At 40.8% G+C, this 27,476-nt stretch overlaps 3 protein-coding genes across 9 annotated transcripts in view; 2 read left to right on the top strand and 1 right to left on the bottom strand.

Moving 5' to 3' along the window:
* Positions 1 to 202: 202 nt before the first annotated feature.
* Positions 203 to 2,593, bottom strand: LOC102291458 (cytochrome b-c1 complex subunit Rieske, mitochondrial). The gene is made up of 2 exons (XM_005930321.3): positions 2,363 to 2,593; positions 203 to 916 (listed from the first exon to the last, which is right to left on the bottom strand). Exons 1-2 carry the CDS (start codon positions 2,472 to 2,474, stop codon positions 306 to 308), a joined length of 723 nt encoding a protein of 240 aa, XP_005930383.1. The 5' UTR covers positions 2,475 to 2,593; the 3' UTR covers positions 203 to 305.
* A 198-nt stretch (positions 2,594 to 2,791) lies between these two features.
* rxylt1 (ribitol xylosyltransferase 1) lies at positions 2,792 to 18,769 on the top strand. The gene is made up of 7 exons (XM_005930326.3): positions 2,792 to 3,017; positions 3,134 to 3,316; positions 3,481 to 3,583; positions 3,699 to 4,013; positions 4,115 to 4,285; positions 5,394 to 7,707; positions 17,579 to 18,769. The coding sequence occupies exons 1-6, from the start codon at positions 2,870 to 2,872 to the stop codon at positions 5,794 to 5,796; spliced, it is 1,323 nt and encodes a 440-aa protein (XP_005930388.1). The 5' UTR covers positions 2,792 to 2,869; the 3' UTR covers positions 5,797 to 7,707; positions 17,579 to 18,769.
* srgap1a (SLIT-ROBO Rho GTPase activating protein 1a) overlaps positions 7,580 to 27,476 on the top strand; it is a 74,829-nt gene continuing 54,932 nt past the window's right edge. For all 7 annotated transcript variants that reach the window (XR_006054766.1, XM_005930325.3, XM_005930324.3 and 4 more), the window contains exon 1: positions 7,580 to 7,707. Coding sequence is in view for 6 of the 7 variants with exons in the window: in XM_005930325.3 (XP_005930387.1) it covers positions 7,644 to 7,707 (64 nt within the window). In the remaining variant the exon portion in view is untranslated. The remainder of the gene's footprint in view (positions 7,708 to 27,476) is intronic.

The following is a 27,476-nucleotide window of genomic DNA, read 5'->3' as shown; positions in this document are numbered from 1 at the left end:
TTCTGGTCTATTTGTCTTTGCTTTTCTACAGTTGTGTCATTGGCCCAATAATAAAGTGGTGAAAAATTGTTTGTGTAAGTAGATTAAGTTCTTTTTAAGATTCAGTATTAATGTGTAATTGATTTATGATATCAACATAATGAACTGAAAAAATAACCCAGTTAAAATTGAATTTTTTTTTTTCATGATTTCAATAATAGAGTTGGATATAATATTCTTTATTAGTAAATACACAACCCCAATTCTCTCAGGGAGCCATCAGAAAATACATATTACAGAGAGGAACCGAGGCAAAGCTCCTGTATTTATCCCACCACCACCGTTTCATCATCTGGGAATTCATAGTAGGGAACCTCTAGGTTAAGGGGAGCGGGTCCCTTCCGGATTCTTCCTGAAGCATCATAGTGAGAGCCATGGCAGGGACAGTAGTAGCCTCCGTACTCTCCGGCATTAGCGATGGGCACACAACCCAGATGGGTGCACACACCAAGAACGATGACCCACTTGGGGTTGGTCACTCTATCCTTGTCATGCTCGGGATCACGCAGCTCTGCAAGATTCACTGCCTGCTCTGTGGCGATTTCCTTCTCCGTACGGTGACGGACAAACAAGGGTTTTCCTCTCCACTTGAAGGTCATGTTTTTGCCTTCTGGGATATCGCTCAGCTTGACCTCTATCTTGGATAAGGCCAGGACATCAGCAGATGCGCTCATGGAGGAGATGAACTGGGTGACGACTGTCTTGGCTGCATAAACTCCCACCACAGTGGTAGCGCCAGTGAACAAGTAAGAGAATGCCCTTCTTGCCTCACTGCTCTCTTGGGAGGACTTGTTGGGGTCCATAACCTCAGGCCGACGGTAGTCTGAAAAGTCTGGAATCTTGATGTCTGTGTGTGCAAGGCGGACTCCTCCAGGAGCTGAAGCGACAAATACGTTTCAAAGACACAGGCAGGAGATAAATAAACAGATAGTAAACTATACAACATCTCACAAAATAATAATTTTCTGTCAAAAACTCAACAACTCAGAAAAGTGTTGTTTAATTTGAGGCTTAATTCATATTTGACTGTAATGACAATAACTTCTGGTGCATTCAAATGACCCTAAAAACTGAATGACTTTGGTTTGGCAAAAATAAATCTTTAAATTTCTACGTTTTGAGCTCATGCTGTAAATTCCACACGTCCTAATTTTGCAGCCATTTGGTACTTTGAGACTAACCTACCTACTGTAATTCTTTATATGGTTGTTCTTAAAGATCCCTAAAAGTGAAACCATCCCTTAGTTTTGCCGTCAAAGACTCAGCATGCTGGTGGACTGGCAATGTTGCACTGAGCACTTCTTCATCACTTCAGTCTTACAGTCTGTGTTTTATGCCGTCTCCTTGTGTTCTCCTTTTTTGTAGTGGGTAGTTGTTGCTCACTGAGCCTGGTTCTTCCATTTTCTTAATGTTACATTGAGTTGTTGTTTTTTTTTTTTTGCCTAAATGCTTTACATACTGATTGTTATCTCATGTCTCATTGTTGGGGTTTTCCCTTTAATAATGTAGGGTCTGCTCCTTTCAATATGAATGCATGCAATACATATAAAATGGAAGTGAAATGAAAAAGGAATTTCAAATTAGGTCAACTGATACACAGGTATAAAAAAAAGTGGTGACACTAAAAATGTAAGCCTCATGTTCATAATGCACATAATATTCTAAACAATTGTAAATTCTTGAAGCTATGATAACATTCTAGTGAAAATCTGACATGGTGAAAGGCCAAACAGGAAAAAAAAATCATATACTGTGGCTCTACAGCTGCTTGAAATTTTTATTTAGAATTATATGATAATCTGATAATTATACAACATCAGGTTGTTCGGTCTACTTGGAATAAATAATAGAAATCTAGGCTGACATCTTCATATTTTGACAAAACAACGAAAATAAACACATTTTGCTACAAAACCGAGGCACCATTGTTCATATTTATCAAATTGGAAACTGTGCAAGTATGAGGCTTAAAAAATGTCTTTTATGTAACCACCTCCATGCAAATGGAATTCTTTAAATATATATTACTATATTTCTTTAGATCCTTCTATTGCCATCTTTCCTTATTCCACTACGCTGTTATTCGGGTCCTATTTGTCAGTCAGGTCAAAGATTGCCCATTACCCTTCGACCGTCCTGCTAGCCATCGCAAGTTGTTTACGATTAGTTTTCAAGAAGCCTCCGAAAATAGGTTTCACATTTTACAGCATTAAGATGTTATAGAATAATTAAGACGCCGGTACTGCGTTTTTTTTTATCCTCACATCATGCTGCTCATTAGCAACCCCGGCTAACATTAATAACGTTCGTCACTGGGCCTTACCAGCAACAACGGCCACTTCTTTGGCTCCCGGAGACATCAAAGTTTTTAGTGCATGCTTTGTTGTCTGGAGAAACGGGGGAAAAACCCCGGGACGAGCAGTTATGGACATCATTTTCGCCCAAGATAAGATTTCTCAACCCCACAGTTGGGGACACGACCTTGCGTGTACAATCTCCGGTACGTAACTTGTGTGTAGCACTCTAATCTTCTGTACCGGAAACTGTCTCCCAACTCTTTTTAAAGTTCCGCATTAACCTAACTGTCTTTCTTTTCCTCCTCTACAAAAAAAATCGTTATTAAATATTGTCTGACTTCTTAAACTTAATGTCGGTTTTAACACGTTACGATAATTTGACCCTAAAGCCTACAAACTAAACACAAATGTTTTAGTACAGGCATTTTTCTCCGTCAGCTGAATCCAGGGGTCCTTGTGATGTAAACAAGGGTCCTTGCAACAGAAACGGAGCTACATACACCATGGTAACCTGAGAAAAAAAGGGGAGAACAATGAAAATACCAAAAAGAAAGCTGTTCCTTCTCCTTATTTTTGCATATGTAGCGTTTTCACTCTATGCTGCGTATAATGTTTTCTTCAGCACCAAAGTACTATCCCGCGTTCACAGGGTGGTGAAGAAAGAGACGGGAGCACAATCGGGTAATTTCACGGAGCAGGAGGGCCGCCTAAAAACAGGAGCCGATAATTAAAAATTATATTTATTTAATTTCGCGTGGAAAGAAAATTGAATAGATAACGGTGTGTTGGGTTTGTAGGTGGTGTAAGGGATGGCGGTGCTCCATACGTTGCTGATGAGTGGAATCCGTGGGAGGATGAACAGGTGGAGTACAACTCTGCTTTGAACAAAAAGAGAGAGGCCTTCAAACAGTACCTGGGTAAAATTGACAAGAACAAACCCAAAAGATACAAGGTCCAGATATGGGGGAAAGCTGCAATAGGTAGGTCATGATCTAATGTGTCACAGCCTGAAAGGAGGTTTGGATGTCATCTAAAAATGGAAATAATTTGCTCTGTGGCAAGATATTATGGTTTTACATATATTTTATCTCATACCTGGAGGCCTACAGAATAACCGTCATTCGTCTACCTATTTTCTTTACAGGGCTTTACCTTTGGGAACATGTTTTAGAGGGCCCCCTCAACCCCACTGACAAGGTAGCACAATGGAGAGAGGGGGAGCTGCAGTCAGGGAAGATTGATTTCAGGTAACAGATCAGAGATAAAGTTTAAAAGCACAAACATATAGTTTGCACTTGAGCCTTAATTACATATTTACTGAAAAAAATGTGACCCCATCCTAGTAAATCACTCTGTCTCTAGTTTCTACACAGGTCCTGCAGTGGTGCAGGGTCATGTGCCTCTGGACATGAATAGTCTGGTTTTGGTTCTCAATGGCCGCGAAAAGCAAAAAGTCACTTACTCCACACGGTGGCTGGAGCACGTCCAAACTCTGGTTCAGTCCAATACAGTGTCTCACGTTGCTGTGGTTCTGCTGGGCAATGAGCACTGCAACAACAACTGGATCAGCCCACATCTGAAGAGAAATGGTGGCTTTGTGGACCTCCTGTTTGTAGTGTATGATAGCCCCTGGGTCAATGACAAGGATGTCTTTCAGTGGCCTCTTGGTGTTGCTACGTATGTCCTCGCTTATTGTCTAATTTGTGTGTATGTGTCATATTTCCTCTTTGAATTAGTAACGCTGTCTAATATAATGCCACGATTTTGTCTCTGTACAGATACAGACAGTTTCCAATGATCAGGCCTAATGCCCAGTTAATTACCTCCAACCGGCCATACCTCTGCAATTTCTTAGGAACTGTTTACAAAAATTCTTCCAGAGAAACACTCATGCATATTCTGACACAGTCTGGCCTGGAAAAGGATTGCATCACCACTGGGAGGGAAAAGTAAGTCACTATTTATTACCTGTTTCATTGCCTTATCTGAAAGAATAAAATCTTTTACTTTTTTATTGGCTGGATTATTTTTACTTTGGCTGACTGTGCTATAACACAGCTATAACAAGAGGACAAAAAGTTGAGATATTTAGAATAGTATAAAGAACATCTTGCCACTAAGGCCGTCCTAGTGTATCTTTGTGAAACTATTAATGTCTACAGTAAGCTTCATGGTCAAGCGGTTTCAAATTATTAGTCTTGCATAGTGAAATCCAAAACTTATTTAAGTTTTAGGGAACCAAATGACTTTGGTTAAAATTAGACATCACAGAGGCCTAAGCTTTTAATCCACATGTGGGCAAAATGTAGGGCAAATCAACTGAATCTGACCAAAATCTCCTTAAAGAAAAAGAAAAATGAATAAGAAAGAGGATTATGCTAAGGAATGTCAAGGAGAATAACTGCAATAAGTCTTCACTGCCATTTAAGTCAATTTCAGTGCAGTGCGGTTCATCAGTAATCTACGCAGTAGCGAAGATCAAACAACTGGCAAGATAAATGCTAATTTAAGGGCTGATAAAGAATTTAATTGTTAATTTTTAATGTTAGCAATATTTATGTTATGATTGATTTATTCAGTGTGTACCCCTACAGATAATTCATCTAAGCCATTCGTCTAAGAAAATCCCATTGCTGGTTTAAATCTTTTAATATCAAGAAAAACTGATGTGCTAAATCATTGAACGCTGCCACATCAACACAAACACTTGTTCCCTGGTTTTACTGTGAACAGCTAAGGCTTTCAGATACATTTTTAAATAAAGAAAGTAAATAATAAAATTAAGCCTTTAAGATAATCAAGCCCTAATTATATAGGCATAGATAATTATGACACGTGCTCAGTTTTCCACTTATATTTAGGTTATGGCAATTTTGTACCAAGAAACACTTCATTTAAGTTTACTTTTCTGACTTGTTTAATAATAAATGGAGCTGAGGTGAGACAGCTTTGAGTTCTAAATGTAAATTACATGGAACAATATTATAGTATATTTCTGTGTTTATAGGGGTAGCTTAAACTGTTGACTGAAATATCTCCCTTTCTTACCTGCCACAGGTGGCTCCCTCAGGAGACAGCAGACAGTCTGAGACGCTATCAGACAGCTCTGGCCCAAAGCGAGCTCACTCTCTGCCCAGTTGGGATCAACACAGAGTCTTACCGCATCTACGAGGCCTGCTCTTATGGCTCCGTGCCCGTGGTGGAAGATGTGATGACACCTGGGAGCTGTGCAGCAGGGCCCAGCTCCCCGCTACGACTCCTAAAAGCTGCAGGGGCGCCCTTCATCTTCATCAGCGACTGGAAGGAGCTCCCAGCCATCTTGCAGAGGGAGAGAGGGATGACACAGGAGCAGAGGGTGGACAGGAGGAGGAGACTGCTGGAGTGGTATTCCAGCTTTCGTCAGCAGATGAAGGAAAGGTTCACCGAGGTCATCGAAGAGACCTTCTTCAAAAACGGCTGACTGTGGTGCTTCTAAATATCAGCGGGGTGGTTGACAGTTAAAACTGATTTTATTTATTTTATGGTTTGTGGAGAAATGTGATGTGCTACTGACATAGTGAAAGTGGTGATGTTCTTTTCAATATTCTGGCACAGGTTATTAAAAAAATAATTTATGTGTGTAGTAAAGTTGTAAAGCTGCCATTACTAGTCAGAAAGGGGCCTCGTGATATTTAAGTATATTCATCATCTAAATGTTTACAACTGGAATGTACATACATTTAGAGATAGAGGATTATGAACTGCCTTTGCATTTTAAAAAAACAACCCTTAATTTACTTTAAGTATGTTTTATGTGTTTTTAAGTAATTCTTATTGTGATTTTTAGGAAACACTAAATAATATGTGTAGAAGAGATTGTAATGTGTTTGCACCATTTTTAACACCCTGATATCCTTTTGAAATCTTTTCTCTTTGTGAGCTGCTTGCAAATGGATGTGGTTGGGATGAAATGTTTTGCTTTGTGGTAAAAAAAAAAAAAATCAGCTGTTTTATATTTATTTCACTTCTGTGCTGCATGTGTGTGGGGATTTCTTTTTCTTTCTTTTTTTAAAGACAGTGCAGTAAAATAAAATGGAGCATTGTCCTGAACAGAAATGTGAGGTTGTGCTTTCATTGTGCCTGCAGATGGCGCTGTGGACCAGCTAAATGTCAGTGGATGCGATGATCTCCAGTGAAATGTAATGCAGACGCTTTTTTAAGTTGATAAAAAATAATTATATGTGGGGAAACTTACTTTTCACATAAGCTAATAAACACGAAACGTGCCGTAAAACTGAGGAGAAACTTCTGGATGTCTACCAAACTATTGTATTTGAGATGTATAGGACACAGATCGATATTAGCTAAGAATATATTGATGCGTGGTCGTTACCAGGAATTTTGGGGTTTCTCGCTGTATTTCAGCTAGAGCTGTGCACAGGTGTGCGGCCACACGTTTAGTCTACCCTGTAGAGCGCTCAATGTCTGTAAATAATAATAAAAAAACGTCATTTCGTTTTGATTTAGAAAGAAAATATTGAATGCAAAACTAATATAATGTGACGTCTATTTCAAGTTACGTATAAGTAGTTTGTCCCTAATAAGGACAAAAAGCCTTCAGGTTTGGCAGCAGGAGTGTCCGTCAGGGCGCGGATGTCCACTACTGTGGAGATCCCTCCCTCCCTGTCCTTCCTACCTCCAGCTGCTGCGTGCTGCAGTCGGCTTGCTTGCCCTGTCTGCCTTTTCGCCTGCTGGGAGTTGAGTTGTAGGGTCGGGGGTGGGGGGCGAGAAACCGTTGAGGGAGAGCGAGCATAGGGGGGGGGGACGTGTGGATGTGTGGGTCTCAAACTGGAAACCACCACCAAAGCGGCGCAGACTCTTAACCATTCAAGCCGACTTCCAAGCCCTTCGGACATGCTGTTGACACTACTTCTGCCGGAAGGACCCTAAACTTGCGCGATTGTTTTTTCCTTCTTCTTCTTCTTCTTCTGTGGTTTCAGCAGCGCTGTCGCGCTGTGCCGACCGCTCGGATAGTTGAGAGGATTCATTGGTTGGAGCAGGATTGCGCATTGGCCCAGCCGTGTATCCGCCGCGTATCCTGAGGGAAGAAGAACAATGAAGCGATAAACATTTCCTCCTTTTTCCAAGTCCCGCTGCAGACTTAAATCCCACTAATAGTCTTAAAAAAATCTCGGTGCTTCTTCCCCTGGCTTTCATTTTTCTCGTGTTGTTTGGGATGCGTCGGTAGCTGTAGGATCCCGCTTGTTGACAGTTTTTTTTCTTTATACAAGAAGTTTACAACAAGTTTCGGACATAGGAAGACGGAAAATGTCCACACCGAGGTTCAAAAAGGATAAAGAAATTATCACGGACTACGAGAGTCAAGTCAAAGGTAAGGGGAGGGTTAAATGTTTCTCTGGGAAATGCGCTTGTAGGAGCTGCTGGGAGAACCGAGAAAGGACTAATTGGGACCAGGCTGGTTCATCACTACCTGCATGAGTCATAGCTAGTGATGGTGGTCACTGGCTATGACTTGTGGTGAGGTGGATTAAGAAAGAAAGTTGGTGTAAATGACCCCCTTTTGGTCAAGTCAAACGAGGACATGTCTTTCCAAGAGGTCCAGCCTTCATATAACTTGGATATCTGTAAAATGACTTGGAGGGCTGCCACAGCTCAATAATATTTGTGCCAGCAGGACAAAGTTAGGGATGTAGTCAGCAAAATAAATCATTAGTCACAGTTCAGAAAGGGTTTTTAGTCTTTCATAGTTTTGCATGTGAAAACCACTGAGAACGCTCAATAGACTGACACTGGTTCAAAGAAGCGATCACTGTCTTTCACATGGCTTCAGGCCTGTAGCCTTTAAAAATAAATAAAATAAAATCTGTTATTTAAGGCTGTATGTCCACACATTGTCCTTAACAACCGAGATGCTTGTAATTATTCCCACTTGGCCTGTTGCATTTTTAGTCACGCTTGTGTGTTATAACTACCTGTTACTGTTGAGATTTTTTCTTGAACTCTAGCTGGTGTGGGACTTTTGTCGTTAAGCCATTGTTCCCATAATATCACAGCAAGGTTATGCAACTGGAGAGGTGAGAAAGGACAAGTTGAGGCATCACAGATACACACAAATTAACTTTGAGTGAACTGCTCAGGGGCACTTAAGAAGTAGTGGATGGTTAGTATTCTATGCCAATTTGTTTCCCACTTAATGCCACACACACTTTAAAACATAAAACTGCTCAGTGCCTAGATTAAGGTATGTGATTTAAAGGTGTGCTTCACTGATGTCGCCCCCAACTTATCTTGTCTCCTTCAAGTCCCCCATTGGCTTATTCCCAGACAGAAAAGGCAGTTGCTGCTCCAGGGTAACCATGGGGATTTGGTCCCCAGCCTACCAGCTCTGTTCCTCAGTGCTATTAATTTGCAGAAATGCCACCTATTCACCTCCCATAGCCAGCCTTAACTGCTGAGAAAAGAGGAGAGGTTAGTGGTGGTTGGTGGGGCTTTAAGAAGGGTATAGAGAAGTGTTGGTTGAGGAATTACAAGATTGCATGAAAGCAAGCTATCATTTGCTAAGGGTTATTCAGAACCCCATCCCCCTGCACCCCCCTGCAAGGATGACTAAGGGCTTTCAGCCAGTAATAGAAGATGATGCACAGTCATAAACGATGTCAAACAAGACATGACTTGGCCTCTCAGTTGTCTCGAGGAAGTTGGTGTGTTAATAAAAAGCACCTGATGCTGAGAATAGCTGCTGCTTGACAGCACCAGAAGAGCCTCAGTAAATCAAAGTTTAAGTGTATTGTTTTGTTGAATCTAATTCTGAGGCTAATGCTCTGAAGCTTGTCGTGCATTGTAAATATCCTCTAGGTAGGATATTTTTCTTCAGGGGAGTTAACATCACAGGCGGTGCACAGCTATTTGCATAAAGTACTGTTCTGGTTCTTTTTGCATTGTAAATAACCCGTGGGTATTCCATCTGAGGGATGCATTATTTGTTATCTTTCAAATGTATGTTCCAAAAACGACTGATTGAATTTATCTTTAACTATAATTAACCACAGGTAAACACTGTATTTCTTATCAATACTGTGTCGTCTGTTAAACAGAAAAAGAGGAATCTTTATTAGGTCGGTGTTCGCCTGCAAAGGAAGACTTGTTTTGTTTTGGGTTTTTTGGGGGGGGGGCAGCTGCTGGGCTCATTGGGATATGAGTAAGTAGTACAGGAAGAAAATGCTTTGTAGTGTAGTAGCACGGTTTCTGCATTCAGAAGAGCAGCTCCTGATTCAGCGATTGTAAAGCCTTTTATATGTTAAGGGTGGTAATGAGTGGGATTTAATCTGCAATGACCGGTGACAGCCAGAGGCAGAATCTGGTGAACAGACATTGATTACTTTAGAAGTAGAACAACAAGCATCCTAAAAAACATCAACAACTGGAGCCAACACTCTGATGTTTTGGCCAATATTCTCCCCGTCTCACAGCTTTTAAAAAGTACAGAATTTTCACAATATTTTGACAGAGCTCTGGAAGCCAGTTTTGCTGCGTCTTACATAAGCACACTGATCTGTAGCCTCAAACCCTCTGCCTTGATTTTGACAGGAGACTTGCATCGTTACACCAACAATTCATGCTTCTTCCTTTTTTTCCCTGCGACTCATCATTTTCATATTTGTGCTCAGCACGCTTGTGCTTAGTGGGATTGCTATTCAAGTCAGTAAATGTGATGTATTTAAAGTAGCTTTCCACGGTGACTGTCTGAACGCTTTCCTACAAAGTCTTACACTACTGTTCACAGGCCTGGTTTGTCATTCAGCTGACATTCGTTTCATAAGTCCCGTCCAATAGCCTTTTTTAACCTCCTACGAGAAATGTAAAGCAAGTCATTTTGGCAATTGAAGGCAGTTATCATTTTATTGACAATGCTTTGTTGCATGGGGATTTAATTCTTTATAACTGCTAAGAATTGGCATCTACATCAAGACTCAGCTTGATCTGGGAAAACAAAAACATTAAGGAGATTGGGTTTAGACAGTGGAGTTTGTTTGTGCCTTATAACGTGCATCAGTTGCAGTCAATTAAAGTAATTGTAAACCAGCAAGTGAAAGCTGTGGGTACATTGCAATTCTCTGTGTGCCTCTGTTTCTGTGGACTGGTGGAACGGGGCAACACTGTCTGCAATGTTTTCTTGTGGGTGAAATGTCTGTTTGATGTCAGGCTCTAGCTTGCTGTTTGTGTCCTGGGGGTTGTGACTCAGATGGCAGAACCCGTTAAAACCTCTGACAGGGGTCCTCTCCTGGATCATTATAAAGGCTGACCCTTGACCTGACTTCACTGCTCTTTGAAATCAGAGCTCTGCCCCTTTGCATACAAAGAGAATGGTCCCTCCATGTTTGTACGCAGGGGGATTAAAGGAAGGAAACTGCTGGGAGGTTGTATGGTGGTAATTACTTTTCAAATAGCTAAGAGTTGTCTTGTGGTTAAAAGTGTGATTAGTTAATTTACTTTACTATCAGCACAAATTTACGTCTCTTCAAATGCATGGAGGCGTGCTTGTGGATCATCATGCATTGCATGTGATGTTCATGTGACATCAGGTTATCATGTGGACGGATTTTTGCTTTAACTCTGCCTGCTACCAAGCTTTAGCATGGAGAGTAGTCTATAGAGGCTGTCTTTATTTATTTAGAATAGTCTAGAAGAAGTACTGTGAGATATAAAACACTGGGAAGTTTTCACAATACTTCAGAAACTAATCTGTTTAGAAAAAAATCTGTTTGAAGAGGGATTTCACACAGAACCCGAAAATAGCCATTAGCCAATTTTCCATCCTTGGGTACATAATTTCATGTTTCTGGTATTCCAGTTATTAATGTCAGTATCGTAAATATTGAATTTGTAACATTAGAAGTTTGTTACATTTGATCTAGTCGCTGATAGATTGACGGACTGTTTGTTGGTTGTTTCATACTTTGGGTTAATCCACATAGAGCAGCTGTCTGAGCAGACTCCTATTTCCCAGTGTCACCTTTGCCTCCTCCTTCAGTAAATATTATCAGATGTGAGTTTGAAGGTGTGAATGGCTCTGAAGCCAGCTGTCAGTATAACATGACCCTTTTTGCAACGGTCAGATTTTTTTTTTCCCATTAACACCAACCTGTAGTTACACCACCAAGCCTCTAATTTCAGCTCAGCTTTCTTCTACGTTGCTTTTTGCCAACAGCCAATCAGTTCACACAAAGAGCCATTTTACTAACAGTATTGCACTTCCCACAACAGTTAAGTTGTAACCAATACCGTGGTGTACATTGGTGGATGTGTGATGCTCCATCTTGGCAGAGTGTTGATGGAGTTTAAAGGCTGCAAGACTAACGTAATTCTAACTCCTCCTGGATCACTTCTCCACAGTATCACACATCCGTTCACACACTTATCATCAATTTTTAACCCCCCCCCCCCAAACTTCTATAACTGTGGGTGTTTGTAATGGGCTCACATGCAGTGGTATGGCACTGGGTGTTGTCTTTGTGCATGGGTGTGTGTTTGCATGGCTGGGTGAATTGTTATTGACAGCACCATCTGTGGCCATTCACCCTTTTTGTAGTTTTAATAAACTCTGCTGAGCACAAGCAAAGCTTCACATTCCCTGCTGCTCGTTATTGTCACCACAAAGGCTACCGGGACCTTACTGCAGCCCCCCACGCTGACCATCAACAAGGAAAAAAAGAGCCAAACCTGCCCCCATTCATGTCACTATATTCCCCAAACCAAACAAACATGTTGCCTGGTGTATTGTCTTCAGATCCAGTTAATTCAGTTTCTTCCCAGAAATGTACCCTACTGCAGTGTGACCGAATAAATTGAAAGTAAAGTTTCGGACTAAATGGTTGGCTTTTGTTCCTCTTTTTTTCTTCTTTCAACTACTATTTTCCTTCTCTCTGGTGATGTTGGCGCAAAAAGAAGAATCCATGTAAGTGCCTAGTAATGAGCTGGATGAGATCCAGTGTGTTGCTGCACTGGATTAGCTAATATGAGGTGCAGGGTATAAATGGAACAAGACCGTGCTTGAAGAAAGTAAAACCGGAATTAAAAGCGAAAGTTTAAAGTAAAAAGGAGGTTTTGTTGGGGATTTGCAGAGATTTTGGTTACTCTCTGGACAACCTTAATTTCTTTGAACCATGGCTGAGGCCCAACAGATGGACAGACAGGAAGGCAGATAGACACAGTTTGACTACCAGGCCATGCTGCTGTCTGCCACCCAGTAGGCCTGGATTAGGGGTAAGAAGATTGGGGGAAGGGAGAGGACAGTATGAGGCCAGGGCAGGAATAAGTGAAGGCGGAGGTCACAGGCTCTGACTTGGGTGACTTGTTTTAAACTGCGTCTGTGTGTTCATCCGATTCATCTGCGGCTCTAAGCCGTTTATGTGGTTAGCGGTGGTGAAAGCTTTTTAAGACGAGTGCAAACATTCTATAAGTGAAGTCTCTCGTTAGTCCTTGTTCTGGGTTCCTTTAAACAATGTGACATCTGCCACTTTGGTTGCTTTTTTTCCGCCTGTGTCAGTGGTTTGGCTGACCATGACCAGGGAAGCTGAAGCTTCTTTGCTGAGGTAGTTTATTCATCAGGCACAAAGAGGCTACTGCACTAAAAAAAAACCTCTTTGTGATTGTTTTGGTTGCTAGCAAATTACAGTGGTCGACTGTTTACATCGATAACATCGACTTGTCTGCAAATATTTGTCATTTATTTACTCTCTAAGCTGTAGTAAAGCTTAAAGTGACACACAAACCAGAAATGTAGAAGTGTAAGTTACGCCTTGCTGCTGCAGTCAAAACGGTTCAAAATGTGCAACTTCTATCTTGAAGGCAAACATTTTCCATTTACAGTTTGAATCACACTTTTCTATGTTTGACTACTGCTTGGTGAATAGTTTGCAGATGACTCTGCATCTTCCAAGCAAACTAATTTGGCAACTGTGCCAATCTGCTACTAACCAAAACGGTTGCAAGGAGGTTTTCAGTGCAGTAACACATGCCTCTTGGCAACCAGTTTCACACTAGAGGCTGCCAGCAATCACTTGCCAACCAGTTGCAGAATACACACTTTTCCTTGTGACTGGTGGTTACCAGATGGTCACTGACTGGTCTCTAGAGCTGTGTGGGGGAAAAGTTTCTCCTTTTTAAGAAAGAGAAACTGAAAATATTCTACTTTTTTCTGGTCTTTTGCACAAACAGAATGTTTACGTAATATTTTGGCTTAATTAAAGCCTAAACCAAAGTGATAAAAATATACAGTCTATTATTAACAACTGTGCTCACTTCTACTGATCTTGAGCCTTCGTTTGTGCCTGTTTACTTTTCACCTCTGATTGCCTTTAGTTGGCAGCCTTCCCAGCATTCTTGAAATAATTGAATTCAAAACAATCAAATGTACGACAAGACTGACAAATAATATTTTGCTGGCAAGTCGAGCCTTGTTGGTGTTCATCAAATAGTTACCCATATTCCCAGCACCTGACAAAGATGATTACGCTAGTGATTTGGTGTATTGAAGAAATGTATTTTCTTTTATAATTTCCGCTATATGCTCAAGTGAAATATTTGTATTTGAACGTGTGCATACTTAAAGATGTGTAATATCCTTGAACTCAACAATTCAACTTCTTTGCTGGTTTTGCACACCATCTGGAATGTGTTCTTGCATAACACTGTCTTGGTCAGTCAATCCATGCGTAATCTGGAAGAAAAAAATGCATTCAAATTGTATGACATTTCCCTACTTCTTAAAATTTTTACAAATTAACAGGCTTTGTGATACTTGACAACATGAAATTGCAAAGGTGAAGAAAGCACCTGTTAATAATCTCAAATAAAGAGTTTCTTTGGGTCTGATAAATGCTGGTGCATGAAATGTATTTTGCATCAAGTATGAAACTTTGTTTCCAAGACAATTTCTTACTTCACGATCTGCCATAAACTGTCTTTCCCATCTGGCCTTAACGCTGGTGAACAAGCTTAATGTAGTGATCCTGTGGCTCCTCCTTGCCCCCCCCCCCCTTTTTTTTTTCTTTGTTCTACTTTGACCTCATGACCTGAGGAAAGAGAGCTTTTAGCCTGCCGCCCTCCTGATCTATAGCCAGAGACCACCCCTTGAGGCACGACTACCATGTTGGGCTGCTGCCCTGAGGAGATTTCGGGGGTGGGGTTATAAAATCTAGTCAGAAAGATGTCAACAAAATGACTAATCTTTTTTTTGTGTGTGTAGGTCTGATTGACCATAGGTTAAAGACAAGAAGTCACCCATGTCTTTCATCTAAAAATATAATTGAGTACTGCTGTTGCGGACACCACAAAGTCTGTATTAATGTAGGGAGGAACTGGAGAGTTTTCCACGGTCTCAGCTTATCAGCCTTGCAATAAAGGATCATTGTGGGTTTGCAGGAGGAGGAGGCACGAACTGAGTGTACAGCAGCCGGGGCTAGTGTTCGAGGAGCCTCAGGCTGGGCTTATGAGCTCTAGTCTGAACTCTGCTCCACCCTCCCTTGGGATGGAAACTGGAGCAAAAACTGTGGTTCCAGCCACAGATATGTGGGGTGCTTGGAGAGGAGAAAAAAAAAGCGCCATTTAGGGATAAAGGTCTGTCAGCCATGTTCCTCCCCTCCTCTTGGAGTCCTACTTCCAGCAGTCACATGTGGAGAGAGTCCCACTTAGTCCTCTTTGAGCTGTAGTTATATCCCTTCTCACTCTGTTTCTTAGCCTGAAAGAGAGTTTCTCCCGAGATAACTAGTACTGAACGGTTAAATAAACCTAAGGGAAAAGATAACGCTGTGTATTTATAGTTCTGTTTTATCATTCCAATCATCATGGAAAATGTAACTTTTCCTGAAAACTCTCCTTGCTTCTATGCAACACTGTCCAGCTGTTTCCAGAAATAACAGTTATTTTGTTGTCATGAGGCCTCGTATCATGTGGTTATTATCGAATAGATGAAATGGCCAATATTTGTGCTTGCTTGTGGTTTAAAGTTAGATGAAAGTTAATTGTAGCACGTTTACTACTCCCTCACCGATTTATCCTAAAAGTTCATAATTGATATGTTTGGAGCATGCTTCTTCATGGTATTCTGTTTCCGTCGGTCTGTCCGTTTTGCTGTTTGTCCTCACTGACCCTCGGTTGGAAGCCTTCTCGCCAGGACAGCTTTGCCCTTTAGTCAGCAAACTGCTGACCTTTGATCTTTGACCTGAATTCCAAAATCTAATCTCTCGCACCTCTGTTCACTTGGTTGGTTGTGTCTTTTGTGTAGATATCATGACTTGCAGACAGTCAGAAGATTAATGGACAACTTTTAAGTCAAAGTTGTCTTTTTGTGCAACTTAACTGCTCAGTTACTGGCAAGAGACAAACCAGTTCTTACAGCTGAAATTGGTAATCGGTAAAAAAAATTTCATCATATTTTTCCAAGAAAAATTAAGTTTCACATTTAAAATCAGTAACTAAACAAGGAACTGCTTCTAAAATTAAATGGCAAAAGGCATTTAGATTAACTGGCACTTTAATACATTTTTTTTCCAGTTGACAGATTTCAAGATTTGTTGTCTGAATGAAGCTCTGAACTTTTCCTCTTGACCAGTCTACTACATATAGTCTTACAAATTTTACCCCTAGATTCACTAAATTCAGGGTTAATGTAAATTAGTACAGACAGTTTTGTTTTCTTCTTTTTTGTGGCAGAAACCTTAACAGTGTCCTCATTTACTGTGGTTGAAATGCAGGTAAAATTCCAAAGTACCTTAAAAGGTTTGTTAGCCAGTAGAAATTTCTGGTATGAGCTACTAAGCCTTGAGTTAAACTATACTCGAGTCCAATGAAGATATTCAGATCTCATTTCTAATTGTATTAATGTCTGTATGAGACAAAAAACGAACAAACTGCTTTATTTTCTGGTGGATTTTTTTTGTAGGTTAGGGTGAAGTGCAGCATATTGCAAGAAGTCTCTGTGGAGTCTGACATCCCATTTTATTGCAGTTTAATAGGAATGGCGTGAGCTGCAAAGAAAGTTCTGGTTTTTGTTTTTTTATGCTTTCTGTTTTGTTTTGGGGTTTGTTTGTTTTTTTAGATCGGTCTGGTCTCTCCTGATGTGCCCTATTTCTCTCAATCCAAAGTGGAGCATGATACCAACCATCATGAAGAAAATAGTCCACAAAACTTTTTTTTTAATCTCCTTAATTATAGATGGTGATCTGCTCTTAGGATGACAGAATCTGCCACCAGTATAGCTGGGGAATAAGATTGTTCAGAAAAAAAATTAAAATGTAAACGTGTGTGTGTGTGTGTGTGTGTGTGTGTGTACACTTGCGCAGTCAGCTTTCCAGCAGGCGCACAAGCACTGTGGACATGCCTCATATATCTTACTTTTTAATCAGGCAGTGTGGAGGAAGCTCCCGTCTACCCTGGGGTCCTGTGATTTGTCCTGGTTAATGATGTGTCAGAGGGACGTGACACATAGTAACCTGGCTGGTTGTGTGGCACATGCACGATGGTGCTATGGTCACTTGCAGAAAAATAGGGTGGCCTTCATGTCCTGAGCCTTCGGGGGGACAGAGAAAGAAATGGCTAGTTTTGCTTGCCTTACAGTAAAAAGACAAAGGGCAGTGAAAACTGATCTGTCTGTTCTTTTATTCTTTCGCCCCCTTTTGTCCTTTGCTGTCACACTCTTAACAGCTGCCCAAAGGTAGACCACATTCTCCGATCTTTCTTGTGCTAATCCAAAAGCCCTGGGTGGATCCTGTTGGGGTTGCCTTCTGCATGCAAAACTGGCATTTGATTTCATCTGTCCAGTCTTGACAAGTTTGTTTTCCACATAGGTACCATGGCAAAGGGTTTAACGAGATGTTCCGATGGACATTTATTCTGTTCAAGATGTGTCATCTCAGCCCCTGAGAACAAGACTGAGAGCCTGCTCTCAGTCAAGCGTGGGTACTTTAAAAAACGGAGAGAGGATTGGCAGTTAAAGCCTCCCTGAGGGTAGGTCTGAGGAGATAACAGAACGTAACTCTCTGTCACTTCCTCCATATTGGCTTCCACTATAATTATCTGGAAATGAGGTCTTTGTGAAGCCTCCTCGCTCTTTTGTTTTCGCTCTGTGTGCGTTCACGTTGGAGCTGATAGTGTTAGCCTGTCTTAGCCTCTGGTGCCCTGCGAAGTGTGGGTTGGGACCATTGTGGACTTTTCGTTCTTCACAGATTTGCTTTCACCACCAGATGCCTTGTGAGAAATCAATCCCTGCTGCTCGTGACTGGGACTGTGACAAGGGGAGTGATTGGGCCTCGGGCTACAGTGAGATCGCTCTGTCTGAAACCTGAGTGAGGGCCAAGATGAGGGTGTGATTTGAGCTACAGCAAGTACAGTTGTTTTTGTTTTTTTTAAGCTAGGATCAGAGAAAAGACCTAAGTAGAGACCATCTTATGATGGATTTACACCAGCTATGACACCACCGAGTTCTCTGACCACACCTATCTTTGAACTCTGCTTTCATTTTGCTGACTACTACACAGAGTCCTTAAATTTGTCCTCATGGATTGGACGTTGGCTGTCTTTGAACTCAACATTCATTTTGATGTCAAATAGAAGAAAGTGCTCCCTTACTTCCAAATCTGCCACAGCAGATGGAGCCGCATATTAGATTTGACATACATTTCTTCATCGGATGCCCTTCCTGATGCAACCCTCCCATTTATCTGAGCAGGCACCAGCACTAGCATGTTACCACCGGAGGCTAGGTTTGTGTCTCCACCTGGTTGGAAGGCAATATATGAACAACTACACTGCACGACTGTGTCTTGTGCAGTGCTAACACAGTTTCCTCTTAGATTTAAATAAATAAAAAAGACACTTGCTAAAGTACTCAAAACCATCATTACTGCTACAGTAGATGCCCATGGGCAGTTTTATTCATGCATGTGGTCTGAGAACTCATTGGTGCTAGGGGTGGTGTAATCCCATTGCTGGATGGTTTGTGACTTGTTTTGTAGGTGTTCACTCAAAATTGGCTTGATTATTAGTGATTATATTCATTTACCAAAATGATCGCAATTGCTGTCCTGAACATCACACAAACACATTTCAATTAAAATCAAAGAATATTGTTGTAATGTTACACCTGAGCGGAAAGCTGTGGCAGCGCTGAATTCACCTTCTGAATACCACGAAGGAATGAGCTGGCGTAACACATTTGCTCATTCCAACTTTTTCTTTCTAATCTTTTCCTTGTCAGGTGATGATCTTCACAATTTAGGATGGGGAATATGTTGGAAATATTTATCTGTGCCTACTTTTAAATATCCTAACTCAGCTCCACTGCAGGAAGCCATCTGAATCAAAGCAGGCTCATTATTATGCCCTCACAGTGCAGTTTAGCCTTACACATTTTTGTTGCATCAGCCTGCGAGTGTTAAAAAAAATCAGATCCTCTAGTATAAAGTATTCTCAGTGTTTTCTTTTTATCTGTCAGTTTGGTTAGCTCAAGCTTGAAGGATGTGGTTCTACTGTTTTTCTCAGTTCTAGGAATGTTTGAATCATTCATGATAAAATGATTATGATTGTAGGCTTCAGATGGAGCTCTGATGATTCATTCACAGCCCTTAAACAGCCTTTAAAAATACATGTGCGCGTATATGGCTGAAAATGAAAAAGTGCATCATATCAGCATAATTATATCGCTTTGATTTTTAGATTATGCTTTTGCTTTGAAGTTTGGCTCTTGGCAAAAATTCTGTGGCATTTTACTGTGGCTGCGGGGAAGACCTCCCCCAAAAGTGTTCTGTTGGTGGGAACTGGTTTCAGTATGCGTTTCAACTGGTTTCTTGGTTTTCATTCACTGTCATGATCAGCTGGGTTAATTATAATGGGTTTAAAGTTAAGAAGACACTTATGTGGTTATTGTAGCTACTGTATTTCCTCAAATAAAAATTTCCTGTCAACTACAAGCCAGATTCTTGGCTTTTTGTGGGTGTGGGGCCTGGGGAACAAACCATCCTGTCAATCTTGTTGCATCTTATCGCTGCAACATTTTCACAGTAAGGCCAAAATGAGGGTTCCATCCATCCATCTTCTGCCCTTATCCAGTTCTGGATCGTAGGGCCAGCAGTCTAAGTAGAGATACCCGGACATGTGACATGAATGTTATTACACTATCCTCCACCTGCCCCTGAAATCTACCCTTAAGTACAAGCTGTAGTGTACCCATCCAGGCACTTCAATACTTTAACCCCCAACCTGCACTGCTCAGTGTCAAGCAGATGCTCCTGATGCTAACATTCAGATTGAGTTGAGGTGTCACTAAACCAGGTCTGTACAGGTTGGCAGTGGTGAGGTCTGGTATTGTCACGTATCAACATACTTGTTGAGATGGTGTGAAAATTGGAACTTTTCTGTGTAGTAAGCACATTAATGTGGTTTGACTTGCACAAAAGGTTTAGTTCCTGTTTAGAAGCAAATTGTAACATGATCCAAGTTTCTCTGGTGCTTGCAACAAATGAGAATTTTTTAAATACTGCCCTACCTCTTGGGTTCTTTTTTTCTAACTTGCTGAATTGTTACATAAACTGATAAACCTTGTAGACTTGCGGGACTCTTTTGTTAGCTTGTATAGCATGGTGTGTAATCAAAACATGGCACCAAACCAAGGCAGAGCTTCCCAAACGAGTTTCTTGCATTTAAAGAATGAAATGTACTTTATCTGACTGATTTGGCTTTCGGGAAATCGAAGCAGATGCATGGGATGTCATCATGCCGATAGGGCAGATGTTCTATCTGCCCTGCTCCCCATGCCCCACAGTGTGCACAGAAATCACGGCACAACTTGTAATTCAACTGTCCTTCCTGGGAAGCGGTGTAGAAATAGTTTCCAGATTAGTACATAAATTAGCTGAGCTCTGCTTCATTTGGCCAACATTTGTATTTCTATGAAATAAATGAGACTTTTTTTTAATGTTCTTAGTTTCACAGTGACTCAATAACAACATTATTACTCTGACACTCTGGGAAATGTACTGCCCTTATTTTAGTGCAGTTGAAAGACAACTTTTAAATTACTTTATACTCAATACATGACATTAGACTCCACATTTAAAGGAAGCAAGTATGTTAACGCTTGGTTGGAGATGTCTCAGTGAAAGGATTGTATTGATGTCTCTCTCGTCCACATGAGCAGAATCAACTTTGCAGGGCAATGAAAGCATTGTTTCACCTGTCAGATAAATTAATGCCAAGTTGGAAAAGATTAATATTTTTTCGTAAGGGGAGAGAAAATCCAACTTTTTTGATCATATTTTCCATCATAAATATAGATTAAAGTGAAGGGATAAATCTTTGAGTCAATGTCTCTGTTTCCTGTCTTTGCCGTCCCAGAGCTGGTAGTTCGCAAGATTCCCCAAATTCAGTTAATTATACTTTACTGCATTTTTGCACAACGTCAGCTTATATAGAAGTTATCAGCTAAACCAAACGATTGCATATACTGAACATTAAGGAGATATATGTATTCTTATCCTGTCTTCCTTCTCTCACCCCAACCGGTTGCAGCAGATGGCCCCGCCCCTCCCGTAGCCTGGTTCTACCGGAGGTTTCTTCCTGTTAAAAGGGAGTTTTTCCTTCCCACTGTCGCCAAAGTGCTGCTCATAGGGGGTCATATGATTGTTGGGTTTTTCTCTGTATCCATGAAGCGCCTTGAGGTGACTTTTGTTGTGATTTGGCGCTATATAAATAAAATTGAATTGAATATATTCATATACAGTATACTAACAATATCCTACTATAAAGCCTCAGTCATGCCCTGCACATGCTTTTCAACCAAACAGCCTCTCGTTTGATCACACGGAACGACTGAAAAGATGAAAGATGCAGACAAATGGCACATAGACACAGAGCACATCGCTACAAAAACATTCATAGATCCCTATTGACACTCACAAGGTTAGCACACAAGGAAGCTCTGTGCTACTTAGAGTCTAATTTAAAGGCATTATCCTAGTAATCAATACTGCCTGTGTGTAGACACAGAGGGGTTTGTAATAGTATTTTTAGAAAAGCCTGAATGGACATGTGTGTTTCTTCATGGTGTGTGTCTGTATGTGTTTGTGTGTGTGCATGTACAAACTTTTACTTGTGCTTTTTCTAAGCCAGCTGCTCATTTGCAGATAAAGCATGTTATCCATTGTCTTTGACCTTGAAACTATTTTTCTTTTCCAAACTTTAACCTATGAAGATCTGAATAGGAAATCAAGCCCATTATACCTCCAAACGTATCTGTCTTTTCAGGGTTTGTTTGTTTTTAAATGAAATGAATAAAGTAAGCATGGGGATATTAAACACCAATTTATTTCAAAGCAGACAAGATGAGCATTAGGAAGAGAAAAAGCTTACTCATTTTCAGGTAAATTAAAAATATGGCAACAGATATGTGCAATTTGTTTTACAGTACAGACTAGCTAGTGGTAGAGCGTCAGGTTCACAGAAGCTAAACTGCAGGAAGAGGAGAGGTGCTGGTTTGTATTTAAGTACAGCAACATGTAAAATTTATATTACTTTTGTTATTTGTCTTTTGTGTGTGTGTGTTGTGGAGCAGTCTTATTTGTACTCGCCTCTGGATTCTCATAATACATTATAAAGAAAACTATTAAATCAGCTCAAAAACATCATGACAAGAATTTGAGATTTCCGGGGTGTCCCTGTGGTGTCTGTTACCGGTATGGTGGCAGTGGATTATTCGAGTGTGTTCTTATAGGTTGTTAGATTAGCACTATAACAATAGCATGCCTTTTTTCCCTTTTAATGTTTAAGAGCTTGCTAAGCCCTCTGCCCCCTTTTGCAGTATTTTTATTTTACTGGCCTTATACCACGGTTGCTTCCCTTCTCAGTTTCTTTTATTCCCTCCGTCTCACCAGTAGGCTTGCAGCACATGTCCTTCCCGACGAAATTACAGGCCTAGTCTTGAATAGGAGGGTTGTTCCTCCTCGGCCCCTCCAGTTCCACTGCCGGCTTAACCCTATCAAAGGCCCAGAAACCGCACATCCTGCAAGGTGCTGTTTTTTGTGGTAGAGCAAGGGGAGGGAAGGAGGAAGGGCAGATGGGAAACCGAGCAGGGGAAGATCATTTTTCTTTGCTTTTCAGTGTGTACTGTACAAACGATGAAGGAATGGCTCTTTCCTTCTCTTGGTTTTTAGTTTAATTTCAGGATTTTTTTTTTTTTTTTGAAAGATTTCTGAAAGGGAAACAGAATCCGCACAGAAGCAGGTGTTTATGAGGATGTAGCTTGCAACAAGTGGGGCCAAAAGCATTTAAGAGAGATCTCAACTGGGACTGATCTAATCTTTCCATGCAGTCTGTGTTTTTCCTCTTGTTTCCCAGCATTCCCTTTTTTTAAAGGTCGCTATATTGCCTGATCAATGTAACCTTAGCTGTTGCTGTGCACAGTCATCTCCTCTTCTGCCCCATAAACCAAAGTGTCCTGACTGTGTTGTCAGCTCCGGTGTCCCTGTCCATTTCTGAAGCCTCCACATAGCAAAAACAGTATCTCAAAAGAACAGGTCTTTAAATTGGGTCGCACAATCTGTGAAGGAAGGCAGATGTACAAACACAGTGGGTGAATAGACAGCTGGACAGAAAGAAACACAGGAGGACAGATGGCTTTGAAAGCCAGCTATGTAAATCATCTGAAACAAAACAAACTATGAAAAAGCAGATGGACAACAGAGGCAGGCGAACAGGTCATGCAATCGAGGAAGGCCCACTTAAAGGTCGGCAGTAACGTTGGTGATAATGTTAGAAACTAAAATGCCACCTATGTAACATTTTACTGATCAAAGGATGAATGTTTTAGTTGATGATACATACAACGTGAGCAAACGTACTTTTACAAATTAGTAATTCATTTATTATATTCAATGTCTTCAGTGAGTCATCTCTCCCACTGAAAATCTCTCTGTAGCTTTGTCGCTATACCTGCAGTGTAATTGTCCAAAGCCCACACAGGTACAAATCCCTGCTCTCCTTTTCTCTCCCTTTCCCACCTCCTTGAGGCCCAAGAGAGGGAAATCTCCTGAAAAACAATCCCTCCTTCAACACTGTAGGCCACATAACTGCCCTGCCATTCTTTAGGTTCATCTTACAGACATTGTGTCATTAAAGTCTTTACCAGCGTGCTACAGTTTCCATTTGTTTACTGTGATTTAGAGTAAATACTCCAGCAGATGAAAGCTTGTGCACATCCGTTCCAGATGTTTCTCATGCTGCACCCTCTTCAGCTGTCCAACCGCACAATTTTCATACTATTGTTACCCCAAACAAACATCCCAACTGTAAGACTTGTAGGCATGCCCAGCCAAGTTTTTTTTTCTTTCCCCCCTAAGGGCTGCTTTGTTAAAAATGACTGTTTGCATTGACATATGAGCTTTAGCCCCTTTAGCTCTACCTCCACTAATATGTCCAGACAAAGGCACTAAGACATGCCAGATGCGAGGTGAGGAGTTGGACTTTTTTTTTATCTTGGCAAAAGGTAAAAAGTTCAAACTTTAGACGTATAGAAATTTGGTGTTCAGCGCAGTATTCCTTTTGAATTAAAATGATCTTTTTTCAGTATGTACAGAATATTTACATAGTTCATTTTTTGACACAAAAGAGCCCACACCGGTTCCTTTAGGGCAGCAGTGAGCAGTTGGGTCATGCCATCGTACTGAAAGAGATTGTTTTCCTTACAGATTCTTATTTTTCTGACGTTGAGCCACACCATCCCTTTTTTCTTACTTGTCTACTTTCTTGCTTTAGTTTAACAGGTCATGTCAAAGCATGTGTCAGCGGGAACTTGAGTTTGGCATACAGCACAGAGAAGTTTTGAATATCAGATAGTTATCCCCCCCACAGACTTGAAAGGTGCCTCTGAAAAGTTTGTCGTTTGCCTCTTTGCAGAGTGCAGTGTGCTCTGATCCACAGCAGTTGGACAAAGGACTTCGGTGGTATAAAAGAAAATGCCTTTCAAATAGCTTCTGCAGTATAGAGGTCTATGTCTTATGTCAGCCGAATAAATTTGCACACATTTTTCAGACTAAGTTAAACTATAATCATTTTCTTTTTAATTGTGCCACTGGCTCCAGAGAGCTGGGTAGTCAGTGGCACCGTGCAATTTTATTTAACATAGCTATAGTAGACAGACATAACAAGAGTCATTAGTAAAAATCCATCTTGAAGATTAATAAGAAGCACAACTTCAGATACCATAAAATATGTTTAATAAATTGGAATAACTATATTTAGTTAAGAATAAAGTTTTATGATAAAACATAGTTTACAAAGAGATTTAAAAGTCGACACTAAGGCAAGTTTCACATCCAGATGTTAGGACATATAACGGGCTCTGCCAGATGTTATGAAATGGGCATTTGGGTAAGAGAGGGTAGACATTTGAACTATAAAGAAGGAAAAAAGAGCTTTTATTATTATGGTACTATGACTTGATAGGAGTTTTTCTTCACATGTTACCTCTAGACTTAACAGTAGGCCTGTCTATGGTGGCAGTCATATCAGGCTTGGGTCATGCTAGAGCTCTCAGTTTAGCCTACTTTATTCCTCACAGAGTTAGCTTATTCTATACTGGTGATGTCATATTTTTCCACGATTATTTGAAGCTTTCGTTGTCACTCTGGCTTGCCATTGCAGTCCATTGTTAAACAAAGCATTCTCGAGCACAAAACACCACACTTTCGTCTGACGCACCAACACACCAGACTGGTATCCAGATCAAACAGTGTGTCTAGATGTTAAACAGCAGCTGAACAAACAGCTCAGGCTCTAAAACGGGCTCACTTCATCCAGCGTTCGGCTCCTTGCACTCTTATTTTATTTGGATCATAATGATGGTCCTCGAAGGCCACCGTAAAGTGATTGATCTCATGCCTGCCTGCTGTAAGCCTTTGGTGTGTCAGGGTGTTGCCTTAGCAACGGTGCCTTTTGACTTATGAGCCACTTAGCTAAGCTGAATCTAATTAGCATAGATTATTAGATTTCTGTTATTGAAATTATACCTTTTAAATATTACCTTGTTGAATGGGGTTGACGTAGATTGAAGCCTTTGTTTCGTGCAGTTAGAATAGTCTAGCTTAAGATTGGTTTTTAACCGCTAGAGTGTGTTTTGATTGAACAGTGCAGAGAGTTATCCACCATGACTGAGCAGTTTCTGAGCCAGACTGTAAAAAAACTAGAGTGCAGGAAGGAACCTGAACTCTTTGAGTCTGCTGCTCACAATAATCCTAGACCCAAGAGGAAACACAAGAATTCACAGCACAGTTACTACTGCATTTCCTGTTTCTATGTGCGTGTGGGTGAGTGTGTGGGTAGGAGTTATCAAGAAAAGTAGCTGGTTTGTTGGTCACTGCTGCCACTGTGAAAAAGGAAGAAGCTTCTTTAAAATGTACCTCTGGTGAGTTGAAGACAGTTCCTGCTCAATCACAGAATATGTCAAAGGATCTAGTTTTGATCTGAGTGTTTGAAAGAATCGGAGAATTATAGGCTCTCTTTCATTCTAATTTAGCAGCCGTTCTCTGGATCACAGTAGCCTACAGTACTTGCACTGGAAGCCTCTCTGCGGTTTTGGAAGCTGTTAACATGTCAGTCAGATGTTGTAATGTGGACCTTGTTGCCAGCTCTACAATATTTTGAGATAAAACCCTTTAGCAGAGCTGCCAGTGTGTTATGTGTAATTTGGCTGTGCTTTAAGTAAGCGGAGGGAATCCATTCAGCCTCTTTGGCAAGTCCCTCTGACTTAAGACCAACCTGACTACTCCTCAAGTTAAAGCTGTGTCCCTCACAGCTTTATTTCATTCAAAAAAAAACTGCTTGGCTGCCCTTTGATTATTTTTATTTTATTTTATCAGACACACAGGATATATGATACAAGTAGAGAAGGCTTACATATTAGTAATGCAGTCTGGGTAGTGATGTAATCTGAGAAAACACAGTAACATAATCCAGCTGTTTGTCCAGATGTAGGACAGAAGGGCTGGTCAGGCATACCAAGCAAACTATGAATTTTAGTGGTTTCTCCAGGCTAATGGAGTCAATTCTCAAGTTACTACATGACCTCAGCAGATATAATGACTGACAGGTTTTTTTTTTTAGGTGCACTGCATCTAACGCTGTCCTGATGAGAAGTAATGTAAAATGTGGAAATCTCTCCCATTTGGAAAACTTCTAAAGACTCTAACGTGGATCAAGTGACCGGTGGGTCACCCACACCCTGAGCGTGGGTTTGATTTTCCAACAGCAGTGTTGGTGAAGATTCACTGTGCATGAATGCTGTGAGTGAGAGAAGGTAACAGTTAGGTAGCTGCAACTATAGTAATTATTTATTTTATTTTTTGCTTTGCATTCTTGTTGCACGCCTGCGCTAAAAAACTACCCGCACATGTCCACGATCCCAACTTTTCATCTCCCTTTTTAATATCTAATTTCAACATGCCCCTATCACATGGTTTGAGTTGCTTTTTCACATCAAAGATTTTCTGTTTTTCTGGCACATTAATATATAACAGCAGGGCCTTCTTCATAGGCAGTAATGTAAATGAGTATCTGGACAAGCAAGATGTGGTTTAGATTTTTTATGGATCTAATTGCTTGGATAGAACTGCTTTTGTGTCTTGGTGTGTGTTTATCAAGACAGCAGCAACATGAATGATAGCACTGCTACAGTTAAATATAGCAGCACGCCTTTGTAGGATTATCCAAATGTGAGAGAATAAGTGACATAGGCGAGTTTTTCTAGAACGTGATCCCATTGCAGTTATAATTAAAAACCTGTTCTCTATTAAAAGCTGATCAGCAATTTTGTAATTACGTTTGATGCTATTTATCCTGTCTTGTATCCAGCCTCTAGAAGAGGCATGGACAACTCCCCCTCTCCCATAACCTTAGATCTGAAGCAGATGGTAAGGTTGGGCACGCTCCTTTATAGTCCCTCCCCAGGCCTTAGCCGCTATTTCAGGTGCTGCTGATGAGCCAGTCTGCATGTGGAAATGCAGCAGTGGGACTGATGTGGTACAGCATGTCCCAGATAGCTGCTTGTGGAAACTGTAATCAACTTGGAGCAACTGTAGAAACTCTCTGAGAGTT

The sequence above is a fragment of the Haplochromis burtoni genome, unplaced genomic scaffold (assembly GCF_018398535.1).
Source record: "Haplochromis burtoni strain Fernald_Lab_line unplaced genomic scaffold, NCSU_Asbu1 Contig_127, whole genome shotgun sequence".
Lineage (NCBI taxonomy): Eukaryota > Metazoa > Chordata > Actinopteri > Cichliformes > Cichlidae > Haplochromis > Haplochromis burtoni.
This window is presented reverse-complemented; position numbering and strand designations above follow the sequence as displayed.